Source organism: Myotis yumanensis, unplaced genomic scaffold (genome assembly GCF_028538775.1).
Source record: "Myotis yumanensis isolate MYYU_CA2020_CCGP unplaced genomic scaffold, mMyoYum1.0.hap1 SCAF_1, whole genome shotgun sequence".
Lineage (NCBI taxonomy): Eukaryota > Metazoa > Chordata > Mammalia > Chiroptera > Vespertilionidae > Myotis > Myotis yumanensis.
In genome coordinates this window covers 114838758-114859077 of record NW_027223752.1, presented here as the reverse complement: position 1 = coordinate 114859077, position 20320 = coordinate 114838758, and the positions used below count along the sequence as shown (strand labels likewise).

The window sequence follows — 20320 nt, the reverse complement described above, 5'->3', positions numbered from 1 at the left end:
CAAGTATTATCCCAATTTACAGATAAGGGAACAGGCTCAGCAGCCCCCTTTCAGCTATGGAACTCAATTCTCTGACTCTACAGAAGCCTCCTTGTTGAAACCTTTAATAGTTAATAACTCCTTCACCGCTATTCCTCAGTGTAGTAACTCTAGTATCTGCTTTCTCTGGGCTCGGCCACAAAGCACTACAGGAGGTCAGTGGACTCAGCCCACTATAAATCAGTGGTTCTCAACCTTCTGGCCCTTTAAATACAGTTCCTCATGTTGTGACCCAACCATAAAATTATTTTCGTTGCTACTTCATAACTGTAATGTTGCTACTGTTATGAATCGTAATGTAAATGTCTGATATGCAGGATGGTCTTAGGCGACCCCTGTGAAAGGGTCGTTCGACCACCAAAGGGGTCGCGACCCACAGGTTGAGAACCGCTGCTATAAATCCATGCAATCTCACTGCAACTAGACTCTCACTGATGTTTTTCCTGCCTCACAGGTTTAATGCCTTTCAATCTTCTTGGTCACCTGATCCTTTCCCACTTGTTTTCAATAATCAAATTCCCCTTTGTCACTTCTCTCACATCTGTCTTCTTTTCCATTCAGAAGTCCCTGGTACATTAGTTATGTCATGAGCCGAAATGATCTGAGCCTATTCTGGTCTCTTTTCTCATTCTACCTTGAATTCTATCATGAGACCAGTCTAAATAGACTCAAAGTCTTCCAAAAAGAAATTTGGATTATGTCATTTTCAGAGTCTTTCAGTTGTTCCCCATGGCCATAGGACAAGGACCGCATTGGCACACAGGGCTCTCTGTGCTTTTGTCCAAAGTTATTTTTAATTCCTGCTCCTCCCCAACACAAACTTTCTGCCCTGGCCAAACCAGCCAATAGAGGACCGTTCCTCACCAGCACCTGCCCAGCCTACTCATGAATATCCTCTTCATGTTTGTCTGATGAAATCCTGCCCATGCTTCAGGGCTTTTGTCCTGTTCCTTTTGTGAAGCCTGCTCTGATCAGCCTAGTCTTCCAGACCTCTCCTGCTTCTCAACACGCAGTACACTCTCATTGGACGCCAGGCATATATAGTATACTAGTGGCCCAGTGCACAAAATTCGTGCACATTAAAAGGGAATTAATTAGAGGAAATATTTTAATATTGCTATTTGCCCTTTCTCTATAATAGAAGTGTGAGAGATGAAAGGAAATTAGTAAAATGTATATGAAAATAATTTATAAATTTTAATAAACAGTAAACAAAAGAATATAACAACAGAGGCATGATATAAAAACAACAAAAACATGATATGAAAACAATAAAAACATGATATAAAAACAATAAAAGCATGATATAAAAACAACAGTGATGCAAACCATGACTGTTAAAGTGATAAAACTTATTCTAATATCTCCCTGTACACCACATTAAGAGTAAAAACACTTTCAGAGTGCTTGACTAATTTCCCTTGTGATGAAGTATTTACAACTTTAACTTTAACGTCACATGCTCTTCGAACTCGAGAGAAAGCAACATATAACTGACCATGTCGGAAAACGGGTTCAGGTAGGAATATGCCTACTCTGTCTAGAGTTTGTCCTTGTGATTTATTAATAGTCATCGCAAATGCTGGCATCACGGGAAACTGTTGTCAAATTACTTTAAATGGGAGCCCAGTGTCAGATGGGGACAAATCAATTCTTGGAATCAGAACAACCTTTCCCTCTGCAGATCCTGTTAATACTTCAGCTTCGATAATGTTAGGTTGTAATCTTTTGATAATAAATTGGGTACCATTACAAAGACCTCATTTACTATTAAGATTTCTCAATAGCATGATGATTGCACCCACTTTCAATTTTAATTTATGACACGGCATTCCCAAAAGAGTAATACTATTAAGAAACTCGATGGGAAAATTTTCCTTTTCAGCATCATCTGTTGAATCAATGGAAACATCACTCAGATATGTGTGAAAATCTCCATCGAGTATATCCAAACTTTCTTCATTTAATTTTTGAAAGTGCTCATTTTTTGGACAAAGAATCGCACGTTTAGATATACTTTTAATATTATCTACAGATAATGTATTTCCAAAGGTAGCTTCAATAATAGATCTGTTACAAATCATTTCACAGGGGATTTCAATAATATCCATTCCTAAATGGAAACTGCTATCAAGTTTGTCATCTCCAAGTTTTACTAACCATCCACTATAAGCAGAATCCTCTGATCTCATATTTGTTGTAAGAGACAACTTTCTGAAACATCCCCAGACACTACAGTACTTTAAACTCATTTGTACTATGGCCGATCGCATAGCAAGTGGTACAATACTGACACATTGTCAAAAATCCCCTCCAAGAAGGAGAACTTTCCCACCAAATGCAACATTCAAATTCATAATTCTCTTAGTAATCTGTCAATGGCGTTTATAGCATGACTGGATGCCATGGTGCATTCATCAATAATGAGAAGTTGGGCCTTTTTAATAGCTTTAGCAACTTCACTGTTTATATTGAGTCTAGAAATTGAAGTTTCATTTAATGGAATCGGTAATTTATATTGGGAATGAAAGGTCCTTCCACCGGGAAGTAAATTTGCAACAATTCCTGTAGATGCTGTGGGTAAAACAGTACCACCACGACCTCTAATATAATGTATTAAAACTTTATACAGATATGCAGGTGAATAGGATTCCTAGCTGGCAGGCCCCTGACAGCAAGCTGGCCACCTGTGGATTCGTGAGAAATGGGGCTCCCTCCTCCCTCCTGTCAGGGTCAGGGGTGCAGGAGAATGGGGTTCCTGGCTGGCAGGCCACTGACAGCAAGCTATCCAACAGCAAATTCTGTGAGGAATGGGGCTCCCTCCTCCCTACTGTCAGGGTCTGGTTTGAAGGCTGGCCACGCCCCCTGCTGGGCCAGACCCAGAATTCTACCATGCTGTGGCCTCAGTCTCAGCAACCCAGCACTGACTGCTGCTGGGCACTCCTGGTGCTCCGAGGGTGGGTTCTTCCCTCAGGCCTCACAGGAAACAGCTCAGGGAGGGCACAGTCCTTGGCAAGGAGACCCAGGACTCGGTGTGTCCATGTTCCGAGGGCCGGTTCCTGCCTCAAACCCCACCCTCGCGGGAAACAGCTCCAGGAGAGCACAGCCCTTGGCAAGGCGACCCAGGATTCAGTGCGTCCACGCTCTGAGGGCAGGTTCCTGCCTCAAACCTCGCCCTTGTGGGAAACAGCTCAGAGAGGGCACAGCCGTTGCCAAGGCGCCTCCTGCAGGACTGACTTCCTTCCGGTTAGTCGAGCCTTGGACGTGATGGGCATTATACCCAGGGTTTTTATATAAATAGGTTGCCATTTCCCAGTACATTTTAATAACTTGAACAAAAGGACTGTCTTTGAATAACTTTCAATAAGCAAAGCATTTTGACTGATCCAAAGTGTCTTAAATATTTTGTTTAGAATATTATGAGTGTTGAGCAAAGATTCTCTGAGGCCTTACCACTCTCCTGACCAGTGTTCTTTGGGGACCTCTCGAGTGCTCATGTGCATCTAGCATTTTATAGCCAAACCTAACACACACGGATGTGCCTCTGATATCATTATTTAGCAGAGTAGGTCCAAGCAGGAGGAATATCTGATAATCTGTGACTGCTGGAGACGGCAGCACAGTAGGTCCTCGAGTTACGTCAGAGATCCATTCCTACGGCGCACCGTAATGCAATTTTCGCTGTAAGTCGGAACCTGCCTACATAAGCACCTACGTCACTCACATGGAGCACAAACACAGCAGTAATGAAGTGAAACAGTAAAAAAAATTAAAAAAAAAAAAGAGATAACAATTCCTGACCTTTACTTGTGGTAGATAATAAAAAACATAAATCACATATGTACATACATTGAAATGACGAAACTTTTTTTTTATAAATAAATGGGAGATGGCGATATAACCACGAAACAACGTGCATCGAGTCTGACATAACCCGAGGACTGCCTGTACTGTCAAAAGACTCAAAAGGGCTTTCCAGAGAGAAAAGACTTGTTTTAAACCAAGAGTTAAATTTAGTTGCTTCCTGAATGTGTTTCCCCAATCAACAGAACTTTTATAGCATTGTTCCCTCTTAGCACCCACAGTTGGTGAAGACTATTGCCAAGAGAAGAAGTATAAGCAATTAGTAATGGCTTAGAAACTGTTAACACCACTTGGCATGCAGTAGTATATGGAATACCAGCAGCGAGCTCTCAGAACCTAAAACCCCAGCCATCACCAAATGGGTAGTTACTTTTCTTCTGTTGCCTCTCTGGGTCTGGGGATTAGTAGAAAACAAGGTATTTGAGGTTCTAGAACAGTGATGGCGAACCTATGACACGCGTGTCAGAGGTGACATGGGAACTCATTTTTTTGGTTGATTTTTCTTTGTTAAATGGCATTTAAATATATAAAATAAATATCAAAAATATAAATCTTTGTTTTACTATGGTTGCAAATATCAAAAAATTTCTATATGTGACACGGCACCAGAGTTAAGTTAGGGTTTTTCAAAATGCTGACATGCCGAGCTCAAAAGGTTTGCCATCACTGTTCTAGAACATGAATGCCACAAGGCTAGATTGAGTAGCTAGCTATCCAAGCCACTTTTCGTGTAATGGCTGATCTATGTTGGCCAATTTCTGAGGGCATACTAAAGAGAAAAGACTATAGTCTATTTTGACATTAAACTGACCTCATACTATATTCTCCTTCCTGTTAACTGCATTCAGAAGAAGAAAGTAAATAGGATAAAGTTTTTAAGAGCCTTTACCGCTCTGGGCTTCAATGTCCTCATCTGTAAAATGAAAGAATTATACTAGGTAAGCAAGTGACCCAACACTAACATTGTATGAACCTAGGTTGTTTCCCCACATATTCCAGATAGTTTGCCTTATTCTGATCCTAACATTCGGGTAGTCGATCAAATTGGAAAAGTGTCCCCATCTATGCAATATCTGAATAACATTCAGTAAAACCTGCTTTGAGACTTATTTATGCCTTGGATCTGAAGCTGAGATAAAAATCACCTGTAGAAACTGCTCAGGAAGATAACTGTTTGCTGACTCCTTTTCCAACATAGACTCTGCTAGGCAAAAGGGCTTCATTTCCATGCCTTAGCACTGTTGACAACTTTACTGATTCTCACTGTTATTCTCTCCCTGTTAGTTACTTCACTCCAAGGCAGGCTATCATCTCCCTGAGCTTAGGAATTCCAGGGAAACCACATACTGAATGACCAACCACCTCACTCCAGAGAGCTACCAGTAGAGGCAGTAAAAGGGGAGCAGTCAGAGGTAGAGGAATGGCAGGATCTGAGGTACTACTACCTGAACTGCTGGATGATAGCTGCCTTTGAAAAACTTAAAACATGGCCAGTTAAATTAAGCCTGATTCTGAACTACGCTGTTTGCCTTTACATAGGTAGTAAAGATCAAAGTTCAGCAAGATACACTCAATGACACTTAGGAAACTACCTTAGTAAAGAGGCATCTCTGCTGGAGTCTGCTAGTGATAGATGGAAACAATTTAGGAGTCGTTCTTAGCTTGACAGTCTTTTTTTTTCTTCACATGAAAAGCAGGTACAAACTTCTACACACAGCAAAATCAAATACAACAGAGTTCTATAGCTGTCTACAAAAAGCCATGCCAGTCTGGCTGGTGTTGCTCAGTGGTTGAGCGTCCACCATGAACAGTTCAATTCCTAGTCAGGGCACATGCCTGGGGTGCGGGCTTGATCCCCAGTAGGGGCTGTGCAGGAGGCAGCCGATTGATGTTTTTCATCATTGATGTTTCTCTCTCTCCCTATCCCTTCCTCTCTCTGAAATCAATAAAAACATATTAAAAAAAAAAAAAGCCATGCCAGATCTGGTTCTTCTCCATATAATTAAGCTGGCTCCATAATTCTCCCTATAAGCACTACTAGCATTCAAAATTTACATTCAAAACTTCAAACCAATTACTCAGTTCCTTCTCTACCTATTAAAATGATTATGATCCCCCCTTTAGCTTAAGATAATTCTATAACAATGGTTTTCAAACTATATTCCAAGAAGCCCAGTTAAGAATGTGGTTTGGGAGGAAGGGACAGAGATGAGGTAGAACACCTCTCCCACAGCTGCTTTTACCTGCTTTTATATGTCTGAAGACTCTACTGCTAAAAAAAAAAAAAAAAAAAAAGAAACTTAAAAAGCACTGGGGTAATAGACTAGACTATCATATACAGTGATATACACAATTACCAAGGTACTGTTTTATTATATGACAATTATGACTAGTCAACCCTCAATGACCAGGGCTAGTAGGAGATGAAGACAGTGTAGTAAACAAATGTAATTTACTGAAACCCTAATTTTAACCAGTGGTTTCAAACATTCATCTCCAACTGTTTTTTACCACAGCAAATAATTAATGAAGAGTTGAACTTCTGTTAAAATGTTCAGACAGTAACAGGGAAGCCAAAGTGAAAATAGATTGGATTATGTGAATCTAGATAGTTGGCCCCTATGCCTTTAGTTATTAATCATAACATCCTATATAATAAAACCCTAATATGCAAATCGACTGAATGGTGGAACGACCAGTCGCTATGATGTGCACTGACCAACAGGGGGCAGATGCTCAACACAGGAGCTGCCCCCAGCCCACAGGCCCTAACCAGCAGTGGTAGTGGGGGTTGGGGCCAGCGAGCAGGCGGCATCAGGCCACCAGCCAAGGCGGGTGCCAGCGCCTCCCCCCCCCCCCATCACCCCACCCGTCACCCTGCAGAGGGAGGAGACCAGCGGCACCAGGCCAGCCCATGTGGGTGCAAGGGGGCCCCAATCACCCCACCAGTCACCCCACAGATCGGCCCTGACTGCCAGCCAGGCCTAGGGACCCTACCCGTGCATGAATTTCGTGCACCAGCCTCTAGTACTAAATAAACTGCAGAAAAGATTCTGCCAGATACAGGATATAAATGGACATGTAGAGAAATCAACTCCCTCACAATAATAGGTAATTATGTTGTATTGGCCATAATCCCCAAGAGACAATAATAATTGCCAACCACCAAGCCACTTTAATTAATTCCTACTATAAGACTATGAGTCAGAATCTGGGTCATTCTGCTCCAAGCATAACAGGAAGGGGAGAGCAGCCAGGAGGATGTGGGATCTGGTGCAAAACTCACCTGTGCAGAACTCCTTGCTCACATTGTGGGGCACTGTGATCCGTCGGTAGACTATGGGTTCTGACTCCAGGATGTTCTCATCGTGGCGGTACCGAGTAGGCCTTTCATTTGGGATACCCCTGGAACGGGTACCACTTCTCCTCTCATATGTATCAATCTCCTCAAACACAGCTGCCTTGTCAAATAGGGCTAGGTTCCCTTCAAAATCAAAATCTGTGTCTGGGATCTCTTCAATATCATCCCCAAAGCACTCGTCATCTTTATTCTTCATTTGGCCATTCTTTAAACCACTTTTCTTTGGAGTTGCCTGATTTGGGTGCCTGCTACTAGATGACCCTGGAGAAAGAAATAGGAACTAAATTCAGTGTGCCCACAGAAAAGTGCTCAGTGGAAGTAGAAAATGCATCAGTCCTTTGTGGAGAGCGTTACAGGAATCAAAGTGAAGATGGTAAGCTATTCTTCAATCATATTAAGTAGCACAAACTACCACAAATTTCATGAAAAATTAGATTTTATATATTACCCAAGTAATAGTGAATATAAAATAAGCAGTACTGCCCTGGCTGGTGTGGCTCAGTTGACTACAGCATAATACCGAATTCCTGGTCAGGACACATGCCCAGGTTAGGGGTTCAATCCCTGGTCGGGGTGTGAACGAAAGGCAGCCGCCAATCAATGTTTCTCTCTCTCTCTCTCCCTCTAGAATCAATGAAAAACGTATCTTTGGGAGAGGATTAAATAATAATAATAACAAAAGAAAATAAGTGGTACTCCTGGAAGTTTAAACCAGTTCTCTCTTCCGAAGGAAACTGGAAATGATAGGCTTTTTAAAAAAAATTTGTTGTTGTTGCAATCCTCACCTAAGGATATTCCCCCGCCCCATTGATTTTTAGAGAGTGGAATGGAGGGAGGGATGGGGGGGCGGGGACACACACACACACACACACACACACACACACACACACATTGATGTGAGAAAGACACATTGATTGGTTGCCTTCTGCAGGCGCCCCAACCAGGCAGGGGATTGAACTTGCAATCCAGGTATGTGCCCTTGACAGGGAATCAAACCCACCACCCTTCAATACGCAGGATGACATTCCAACTACTGAGCAACAATGGCCAGGGCTTAATTTTTTTAAAATTCATTTGAGAGAGAGAGAGTAAAAAACATCGATGTGAGAGAAACTTGGTCAGTTGCCTCCTTAACATATCCTGTACCCTGACTAGGGATTAAACCCACAACATAGGTATGTGCCCTGATCAGAAATCAAAACTGCCACCTTTCTGTGTACGGGATAATGCTCCAATCAACTGAACCACACAGGCCAGGGCTGAGAGAGGCTTTTTTGACAACTGAATATCAAAAAGTGAAAGGGCAAAAATACAGTAGTCTCCTCCTACAAGTCTGGGTGGTTTGATTCTGAATGTTAAGCAATTAAGAAAGAATACTCCAATGTGTCAGACACTCATGGGAAGATACTATTCAACCGGCTCTTAATTCTTTCTTAGCAAGCAAGCAACCTTCTGATTTTTAATTTGGCACCAGGCTAGAGCCCAGTGGGTTGGAATTCCTGGTTTAGACAGATTCCAGATTCTGGCCAGATATACATCTCCCACTATACACAGTTATTTTTAAATATATTTTTATTGATTTCAAAGAGGAAGGGAGAGGGAGAGATAGAAACATCAATGATAAGAGAGAATCATCAATCAGCTACCTCCTGCATGCCTCTCCCTGGGGATTGGGCCTGCAACCTGGGCACGTACTCTGACGGGGAATCGAACCTGTGACCTCCTGGTTCATAGGTTAATTCTCAACCAATGAGCCACACCGGCCGGGCTAAGTCGGTATTTTGACTTATAAACCTGTCCTTAGATCTTTGGGTTAATGTGAACTCTTTTCTCAAAAATTATCACTTCTGGGTAAACAATTTCTGAAAAATCAAATAATGACGAGGACCATATCAACCTGATCCTGCAGAGGCCACACCAAGATACACATCAGCAACAGGGCAGCCAGCCACCCTTTGTCTCTAAGACTCTATTTGGCTGGCACACATCAGTCAATTACTCTCCTAGCAGCGAAGGCATAAGACCCCACAGAATTCTCCAAACCATTCATTCCAAGAGAATCCTGAACTGAGTTTGTACTCTGATCCTCATCTGACCACCTGAAAGGTTGGACCAGGTGCCCGGTATGCCAAACTGAACCTCCAACATGGTCTAAATAAATGTAAGGTACTTCCTTGAAGACACTAGGCTCCTCAATTACTGAAAATACACAAGTAGAGGTTAGGATGATCATAAGCAAACCCTCTTACAAGTACCATCCCAACTATCCTGCTCTAACTCTTCTCAGAGCAACTCCCTTCCACCCAATGGGCCATGAGTCAGGAGACCTAGGATCTAGTCACAGTTCTGTCAGTAACTTGATATATAATCTTATACCTGTCATCCAACTTCTCAGTTCCCTTGTATGTAAAATGCTCACTGTGTATCCCCAGCAGGATTTCTAGCACACAGCACAGAGTCAGTAGGTATTTAATGAATTAACCAACACCAGCAAGATTACTTACAATAATTATTCTGAAAGCTATGTACTATGCAAATGTAACTGGTGTTCTAATCTTCCTAACTGCCAAATACTGGTATGAAAAAGGGCTGTGGCTGGCAGTAAAAATGAGATTTAGGCCTCTGGAAAAAAACTAAAGCTGACCAAAATTACAATTGGAAGGAAGAGCTGGCTAAACCACCAAAAATAGCTCAGATTAATTATGAGCTACTAAGAAGCTTGTCAATGGCTGGGTAAGTTCTGATTCCAATAATTTAGTCAGAGCATGTTGTGTGCCACAGCTAGGTGCTGGGAATATAGTATATAACCAAGACATGCTACTCAAAAAGGGAGGAGGAGAGATATATAAGCAAATAAATAAAATATGATGTGATGAGTGTTATAATAGAAGCTTATATAAAGTGTTCAAGAAATATGGATGAAAAAGCAGAGCTGGATTAGGAATGGGAGAGTAGGCATGAAAATACAAAGTCAGGAGAACTCCATTAGCAATGTATGTTGGCAAGGAAAGAACTAGAGAAAAAGTCCGGTTTGCAAAATTATTAATGTACTGCCTCAATATTAAGTAAAACCATTCTATTAGGAAACAGGTCTCTAATACAGTGGGTGTGTGCATACCCAGGTGTGCACAGGATGGTCTACTGGGAGTAGAGAGACTGTACTAAATATTCTATTTACATTCTTTTTACTAAAACCAACAAGAAATCAATCTTTATGAATTTAATGTATGGATGGTTAACTGACACCTTATGAGGTTTCATGCCAGTATTTGAGATATCTGAGCAAAGAGTGATGCTCTATAACAAGAAGTTATAGATGCAAGTAAAGTTACATCATTTTTTTGTGTGTGGTAAAATATCCTATATAATAAAAGCCTAGGTCGTGTCATGCCCTGGCGCGATGTCACCACAAGATGGCCGCCCACACGTCATCACAAGATGGCTGCCACAAGATGGCCGGCAGGGGACAGCAGTTGTGGCGATCAGGCTAGCAGGGGAGGGCAGTTGTGGATGAGCAGGCCTACAGGGGAGGGAGGGCAGTTGGGGGTGACTGGGCCAGCAGGGGAGGGCAGCTGGGGGCGACCAGGCTGGGAGGGGAGGGAAGTTGGGGTGATCGGGCCGGCAGGGAAGAGGTTAGGGGTTAGGCTGGCAGGCAGAAGTGGTTGGGGGCAATCAGGAAGGTAGGCAGGTGAGCAGGTAGAAGCCAGCAGTCCCAGATTGTGAGAGGGATGTCCGACTGCTGGGCCTAAACCAGCAGTTGGATATCCCCCAAGGGGTCCCAGATTGGAGAGGGTGCAGGCTGGGCTGAGGGACACTCCCCTCCCATGCACGAATTTCGTGCACCGGGCCTCTAGTATGTAACATAAATTTTCTATTTTAGCCATTCTTAAGTATTCACTGCATTAAGTACATTCATATCATTGTACAACTACACAAATTTTTAACTAAAGTATTCAAAAATGAGGAAGTGGCTTAAAAAATGCATTAAAGGCCCAGCCAGGTTGGCTCAGTGGTTGAGTGTCGACCTATGAACCAGGAGGTCACGGATTTGATTCCAGGTCCTGACAGGGCACATGCCTGGTTTGTGGGCTCAATCCCCAGTAGGGGGTGTGCAGGAGGCAGCCGATGAATGATTCTCTCTCATCATTGATGTTTCTATCTCTCTCTCCTTCTCCTTTCCTTTCTCTCTACAATCAATAAAAACATGTTTGTTTTTTTTAAATTAAAGATAATACTAATAATGCAATCCTAAGTGAACAAAAGAATGGCAGAGCTAACACTTCCCCTAGTATTCTTATAGGCCTTCAGCCAGCACGAGGTCTTTAAAAATTAGTCTAATCAGATTTATAAAGATGAAACTTTCAAATTAAAAAGTATCAAGGTTATTCCAAATATAAATCCATATGGACTATCACTAAGTGCTAACTTCACCCTAAGTGTAAATGCACCACATGGGGAGTCGACAGATTATAGCCCTAGGGCTAAATCTAGCCCACTGCCCATTTCTATAAATAAACTTTTATTGTTTAGTAGAGGCCCGGTGCACAAAATTCATGCACCCAGGGGGGTCCCTCAGCCTGGCCTACGTCCTCTGGCAGTCTGGGAGCCCACAGGGGATGTCCAACTGATGGCTTAGGCCCGCCCAAGGGGAGCGGGCCAAAGCCGTCAGTCGGACATCTTTAGCACTGCAGTGGAGGCGGGAGAGGCTCCCACCACTGCCGCTGCGCTTGCCAGCTGTGAGCCTGGCTTCTGGCTGAGCAGCGCTTCCCCTGTGGGAGTGCAATGACCACCAGGGGGCAGCTCCTGCATTGAGCGTCTGCCCTCTGGTGGTCATTGCACGTCATAGTGAGCAGTTGAGCAGCCTTAGCATATCATTAGCATATTACACTTTAATTGGTTGAATGGACAACTGGATGACTGGACACTTAGCACATTAGGCTTTTATTATATAGGATTTGTTACATATTGTCTAAGGCTGCTTTTGTGCTACAAAGGCAAAGCTAAGTATTAGAGACAGAGATCTTATGGCCTGCAAAGCCTCAAATATTTAAAATCTGATCCTTATAGGAAATTTGCTCACCCTGCTCTACATCATGCCTCTCAGGTATTCTTTCTTGCTATGATTGCCATGAAAATAAAATAAAAATTTAATTAACGGAACCTGGGACCAGTTCTTTGAATATCTGTTTCATTCAAAGTGTTAAGTGTGTCACTTTTTAAACTATCTCTTTGAACTCCACCCTTACCCTTTGTGAATCAGGACTGGAACTCTGCAAACTACATTTTTCTTTCCTTAGCTGGCTTCCTGTCAGATTCCACCACCAGCAGTAGGTACTTGAAGAGGCTGGAAGGGACTATTTCTTCCTTTGCTTGCTATTTGCACCATCACTGCCCTAGCAGTTGGTTCTACTCTCCAGCATTACTTTCTGACATGTATAGACACAACCAGCTTCATTGCTCCCCTCAGAAGTACTGGCACCAGCTCTGTGAAGCCCCTTCTCTGAAATTTGAGGTTCTGATAACTCCAATCTCTTCCCTTTTTGCTTTTTTTAAATATTCTAACACTTACTCAACCATTTCCTTACATTAAATTTTTTCTCTAAGAACCAGCAGTTACTATTTTCCTTAGGGTTATACCAAAATTTTAAAAATGACTCACAGAGAATCAGTCTGTTCTAACCAAATAATGTTTAATAGAAAAATTATTTGGAAATATTTGAATATTACTGTAAAAATAGTTCATGTTTATCTAATCCTTTTTAATTTGTACAGGTAAAGACATTTCTGATTTACAGACACCTACACATACAGAGAAATAGAGCATATATTTTCAATTCGAAAATCTCAGACAGGAGCCCTAGCTGATTTGGCTCAGTGGATAGAGCATCAGTCCTTGGATTGAAGGGTCCCAGGTTCGATTCTGGTCAAGGGCATGTACCTCGGTTGCAGGCTTGATCCCCAGCCCTGGTCAGGGCGTGCACAGAAGACAACCAATCAATGTGTCTCTCTCACATCGATGTTTCTCTCTTTCTCTGTCTCCCCCCCACTTCCTCTCTCTAAAAATCAACGGAAAAACACAATATTAATAGAAAGGGAAAATACTAAAGAAACAGAAAGTCAGCCAAGTTCTATTGCTGCTTTGGACTCACCCCTGGGAGCTAAGAAAAGATGCACCTGTGGTCCACCTGCTCATGAGTTGCATTACTGGTTATTTTTTTTTAAACAGATTTACTGAGGTATAACTTGTATATAAAAACCTGCCATACTTAATGTATTCAATTTGATTAATTTGAACATATGCATACACTGTGATGCCATCATCACAATCAAGATAATGAACATGTCTATCACTCCCCTCCACCCTGCAAAAGTCAATGACTCAGAGTTAATCACTCTGTTTTAATCAAATGTTAGGTTTTGTTTTTGTTTTTCAGGATTTTAAGCGTCAATGGCAGCTTTTTTTTCTTTATTGATTAAGGTATTACAAATGTGTCCTTATCCTCCCATTGTCCCCCCTTCCCCCCAGTCCTGCCCTCTGTTGTCTGCGTCCATCGCTTATGCTTATATGCATGCATACAAGTCCTTTGGTTGATCTCTCCTCCTTACCCCACCCTCCCCTACCTTCCCTCTGAGGTTTGAGCATCACATCGATGCTTCTGTCTCCAGATCTGTTTTGTTCATCGATTTATGTTCGTTATAATCCACAAATGAGTGAGATCATGTGATATTTATCTTTCTCTGACTTATTTCACTTAGTATAATGCTCTCCAGCTCCATCCATGCTGGTGCAAATGCTAGGAGCTTCTTCCTTTATACAGCAGCATAGTATTCCATTGTGTAGACGTCCCAACGTTTTTTAATCCACTCATCTGCTGATGGGCACTAAGGCTGTTTCCAGATCTTAGCTATTGTAAATTGTGCTGCTATGAACACAGGGGTGCATATATCCTTTCTGATTGGTGTTTCTAGTTTCTTGGGATATATTCCTAGAAGTGGTATCACTGGGTCAAATGGAAGTTCTATTTTTAGTTTTTATGACAAATGTTAGTTTTTTATAAAGCAAAAAATATTTTGAACCATTAAACCATATTTGAACTTGTAAAATATTACTTTAATATAGTTCACTTCATGTTTATCTAATCCTTTTAAATTTGTACTTTTGTCTCATATCTAATGTATATAATATGCAGGTATATTAAGTAAATAAATTGATGATCCAATCAAGAGTTATTATCAATGTCATAGAAATTGTTAATTCTATTTTGTTGTGGCTGTTAATCCTCACTGAGGATATTTTTTCCACTGCTTTTTAGTGGAAGGGAAGGGGCAAATGACAGAGAGAGAGAGAGATTGATTGCCTCCTGCACATGCCTTGACCTATCAAACCTGTAACCGAGATACGTGCCCTTGACTAGGAATCAAACCCAGGACCCTTCAGTGCACAGGCCAACACTCTAACCACTGAGCAACACCAGCCAGGGTGAAATGGTTAGTTCTAACGGAGGAAATACAAGAAACCAAATGAAATAATATCAATATTATGAGTCAAATACTTCATGCTTATTTTAAGGCACTATTTAGGCCAAATCATAGTTCCTCTAAAGCAGTGGTTCTCAACCTTCCTAATGCTGCGACCCTTTAATAAAATTCCTCATGTTGTGGTGACCCCCCAACCATAAAATCATTTTCGTTGCTACTTCATAACTGTAATTTTGCTACTGTTATGAAACGTAATGTAAATATCTGATATGCAGGATGTATTTTCATTGTTACAAATTGAACATAATTAAAGCAGTGATTAATCACAAAAACAATATGTAATTATATATGTGTTTTCTGATGGTCTTAGGCGACCCCTGTGAAAGGGTCATTCAGCCCCCAAAGGGGTCGCGACCCACAGGTTGAGAACAGCTGCTCTAAAGCTAAATATAGTTTATTTTGAAGAAAGGAATGGGGGTGGTCTATTCAAGTCTCTGATTTCCAGCCAACTGCATTTATTTATTTATTTATTTATTCATTCATTCATTCATTTATTTTTTTAATATATTTTATTGATTTTTTACAGAGAGGAAGGGAGAGAGATAGAGAGTTAGAAACATCGATGAGAGAGAAACATCGATCAGCTGCCTCCTGCACATCTCTCACTGGGGATGTGCCCGCAACCCAGGTACATGCCCTTGACCGGAGGGAAAGATAAAAACATCAATGATGAGAGAGAATCATTAATCGGCTGCCTCTTGCACACCCCCTACTGGGTATTGAGCCCACAACCCAGGCATGTGCCCTTGACCGGAATCAAACCTGGGACCCTTCAGTTCGCAAGCCTATCCACTGAGCCAAACCAGCCAGGGCTCAGCCAACTGCATTTATAATCACACTGCCTGCTCAATGAATCCAAAACACCATTTTACACATGGGAGCATTCTGATTGGCCTTTTCCTATTGGTAATGACTCAAAAACTTTTCATTAAGCATCTATAGCTATCTACTGGGATCTGTGCTTGGTGTTAGAGGTCAATGTTGAACAATATTAACTTAACCCCAGTCTTAAACTAATGTTATACTTACCCCCTTACTATCATTCGAAATCACTCCAGCAGACCCAATAGTTAAATTGCCTGCATTTTCCAACATAGCACCTTCAATAGGCCCTTGCCACGGGTAAGCAATTTTTAGAGTAAATAGTTTTTTCCCCCTCTTAGTAGACTGTTGTTACCTACCCAACATTCAGACCCCTCTACCCTCACAACAAAACCCATTTTTGTTTAGATAACCACCTTTCAGGTTAGAAAGCTGACTAATTCCTAAATCAATCATGGTGGTGGTCAATAACTGATTTAAGCAAGGGTATGCAAAGCAATATGGGTATGGCTAAGCAGACATGATGGGGCAGGGGCTAACAGGAAAAAGATACTGCAGCAGTTTCTGATAAAGGTTTCCTCACTTCTGAGGAACTCCTAGCTCTCAATTGGGCAATTTTGCCTCCCAAGGGACATTTGATAATGTCTGAAAACATTTTTGTTTTCAACTGGTATTGTTTGGGTGTACTATTGGCATTTAGTAGGTAGAGTCAAGACAGTGCTGCTAAACATCCTACAATGCACAGGACAGTATCCCACTCAAAAAAAAAATTATCTGGGACGTGGCTGGTTTGGCTCAGTAGATAGAAGGGTCCTGGGTTCGATTCCAGCTAAGGGCACATGCCCGGGTTGTGGGCTCAATCCCTAGTAGGGGGCATGCAGGATGCAGCCGATTGGTGATTTTCATCATTAATGTTTCTATCTCTCTTTCCCTCACCCTTCCTCTCTGAAATAAATAAAAATATATTTTAAGCCCTGACCGGTTTGGCTCAGTGGATGGAGCGTCGGCCTGCAGATTGCAGGGTCCCAGGTTCGATTCCGGTCAAGGGCATGTACCTTGGTTGCGGGCACATCCCCAGGACGGGGTGTGCAAGAGGCAGCTGATCGATGTTTCTCTCTCATTGATGTTTCAAACTCTCTATCCCTCTCCCTTCCTCTCTGTAAAAAATAATAAAGTATATAAAAATATATATATATTTATATATATATTTTAAAAAATGATCTGACCCAAAATATCAAGAGTATTGAGGTTGAGAAATGATGCTAAAGATGATAAACTGGAAGAGATGGTGTCTTTTCCTCTTTTGAAGAATGTTAAATCTGGATGAGACACATGGAACTACTGAAGCCAGCCAGTATCAATTCGAGGGCAAAGCTAACACACAAAGAAGAGCTTCAGAGAAACAAGGCTGAAGCCCTTATTGTACTACGAGAGGCCTGGTGCACAAATTCTGCACCAGTGGGGGGGTCCCTCAGCCTGGCCTGCTGGATTAGGCTGAAACCAGCTCTCTGACATCCCCTGAGGGGTCCTGGATTGTGAGAGAGCACAGGCCAGGCCGAGGGACCCCACCGGTACACAATCGGGGCCAGAGAGGGATGTGGGAGGTTGCCCAGCCTGGGAGGAACTGATTGGCTGGACCCCAGCAGCAAGCTAACCTACCAGTCGGAGCGTCTGCCCCCTGGTGGTCAGTGCATGTCATAGCTAGCGGTTGAGCGGCCTTAGCATATCACTAACATATTATGCTTTGGTGGAATGGACGACCGGACACTTAGCATATTAGGCTTTTATTATATAGTATACCAGAAAATGTCAAACCTCTACTGTGATATTTCTTTACTATTTGAGCCACTGAGTAGGGTTTCCTATTACATCTAGAGCAGCAGTTCTCAACCTGTGGGTTGCAACTCCTTTGGGGGTCAAACGACCCAAAGGGTCGCCTAAGACCATCCATCAGTTGTCTCCCCCATACACACCCTGACCAGGTATCGAAACCATATATAATTACATATTGTTTTTGTGATTAATCACTATGCTTTAGTTATGTTCAATTTGTAACAATGAAAATACATCCTGCATATCAGATATTTACATTATGATTCATAACAGTAGCAAAATTACAGTTATGAAGTAGCAATGAAAATAATTTTATGGTTGGGGGTCACCACAACATGAGGAACTGTATTAAAGGGTCACGGCATTTGGAAAGTTGAGAACCACTGATCTAGAGCATCCTAACTGATATACTGTCTAGTACATGAACGTTTACCGTGAACTTTTTCACAAAGATTACTTCATTAATTCTTATAATACTCTAAAAAAACATGGAAATACTTTAAGATGGTTATTTTCTACAGTCATTTACTAGCTGAGAGTAAAGGAAGAAAGACACTAAGTACTCCCCACTTGTTATCTTTTCTTAAAAATTTCACCTGAGGATATGTTTCTATTGATTTTTACAGAAAGAGGAAGGGAGAGAGAGGGAGAGGGAGGGAGGGAGGGAGGGAAGGAGGGAGAGAGACCCCATCAATGTGAGAGAAACATCCATCAGTTGTCTCCCCCATACACACCCGACCAGGTATCGAAACCAAAACCTTTTGGTTTACAGGACAATGCTCCTACCAACTGAGAAACCAGGCCAGGGCCAGGGTCCTCTTGTTATCTTGCAGAGCCTGTGTACCTGGCACCATCTTAGACTTTGATATACATATTATCTAAGTTTGTCTTTAAAACAACCTGATTTAACTTACCATTCTACAAATGAGGAAACTAAGGGTGCCTTAAATTTACATAGTTAATAATGTCTGAGTTGGGATTTGAACTTTAATCTGTCAGATTCCCAATTCTGCACTATTTCTACATATAAAAATGTGGAAACAAGAATAGGGATACCATATAACTCTGATCAAAGGGCTCCACTATTGCCCCAAAGAGGGAGGCCCAGGCCACCGACCAGTGGGCTGTGGTGGGTGGGCGGGGCCTCCCACTGCGGAGGTGCGATTGATTTCATTATTGCCCTGCAGAGGGAGGCCCAGGCCACCAGCTGGCAGGGAGATGGATCAATCGTAGGGCTCCATAATCGCCCCAAAGAGGGTGGCCCAGGCCACCAACTGGTGGGCTGCGGCAGGTGGGCGGGCCTACCTCTGCGGGGCACGATCAATTGCCCCAAAGAGGGAGGCCTAGGCTACCCCACGGTGGTGCTGCAGTGGGTGGGCGGGGCCTCCCTCTGTGGGGCCGATCCATCACGGAGCCCTGGCCAGGTGGGCAGGGCCCACCTCTTTGGGGTGATCGATGGTGGAGTCCCATGATCGATCACCCCAAAGAGGGAGGCCCAGGCTACCAGTGGTGGTATTGCGGTGGGTGGGCGGGGCCTACTTCTTTGAGGTGATCAATCGTGGGGCTCCCGGACTGTGAGAGGGCACAGGCTGGGCTGAAGGACCCCCCCCCCCCACTTCCCCAGTGCATGAATTTTGTGCACCGGACCTCTAGTTATATCTATAAAATGAGCATACAAGGCAAAAGCAAAAAACCTATTCAACAAAGCACAATGGTAAAACATGAAATTAGAAAGCAATAGCAAACAAGTATTCCTTTTAAAAAATAACATTTTGTTAATGTTCATAGTGGATAATGCATAAAATATATAGAAAATTACAGATATTCACTTAACATTTTGATGTATTTCCGTTTAGTTAAAAATACGCATTAATCTTATGAAGTTTTGTATCCTGCCTTCTTAGTTAGTAGAGCATCTTACTGTTTCATAAAAGATTTCTCCAAATATTTTTTTGTGGCTGCATAAATTATAGATACCATATTGATATAGGGTGGGGCAAAAGTGGGATTACAGTTGTTTATATGGAAAGTAATACAATAATTAATAAACAATAATACAATGTTTCACATACTCACAACTATAAACCTACTTTTGCCCACCGCTGTATATACATCATATGTACTGATGAACTTTTAAGCTATTTCTCATTTTTATTGTTATAGACTCAGCCCAAACATATGATCTCTGATAATTCCAGCTGAAAAATCACTCATATTTGACCACTTGTAGCAGGTGTGGGTACCGTTCATCTAGCATTTACCCTACACTACTCTGTTCTGTAGTTACCTGTGTTCTTATGCTAACTTTACAAGCAGCATGTAAGCTAACAGTGGGCAGAGCCTGTCACCCAATGCTATTGGTATACCATAAGAGTACAAATCTCTACTGAATTAAGGAATGAAAAGAGCCACATCAAAACAAACAAATAAAGAGCAAAAGTTAAAAGTCTAAAAGGTTATAAAGAAAAGGCAACTTGAGATTAACTATGAGAAAGAAAGGAAACCATCAAAAATGATGACAAGTTTGTTGTGTGACTGAAAAGAACAGGAACATAAAGTTGTTGATAATAATATAAGAAGGAGTATGTGGCAAGGGCTTCAGAGAAAAGGAATTCAGTCATGTCTAGTAGGGCCCAACCAACTGATAATGAGCTATCCTGGACTTACCACAATGACAAATGAAAACAAGCAATTAATCAATGGAGAGAAGACAGGGTCGAAAAGCAAAATGGGAAACCATTTTTGGCTCAGCTCTAAGGAATCCACAAACAACTTGCAACCAACCCCAGAGCTTTGCTTTCAGAGGGTGTCAGGTATTTTCTTGTGCTCTCTCTGCATAAAGATCTTCCATTCATTCATTTG

General features: G+C 42.0%; 1 protein-coding gene across 4 annotated transcripts in view; it reads right to left on the bottom strand.

Annotated features, from left to right (window-relative positions):
- Positions 1-20320, bottom strand: part of EDC3 (enhancer of mRNA decapping 3) — a 94911-nt gene that overhangs the window by 29889 nt on the left and 44702 nt on the right. For all 4 annotated transcript variants that reach the window (XM_070430331.1, XM_070430348.1, XM_070430340.1 and 1 more), the window contains one exon: positions 7190-7525. In XM_070430331.1, coding sequence (XP_070286432.1) covers positions 7190-7525 — 336 coding nt within the window. The remainder of the gene's footprint in view (positions 1-7189; positions 7526-20320) is intronic.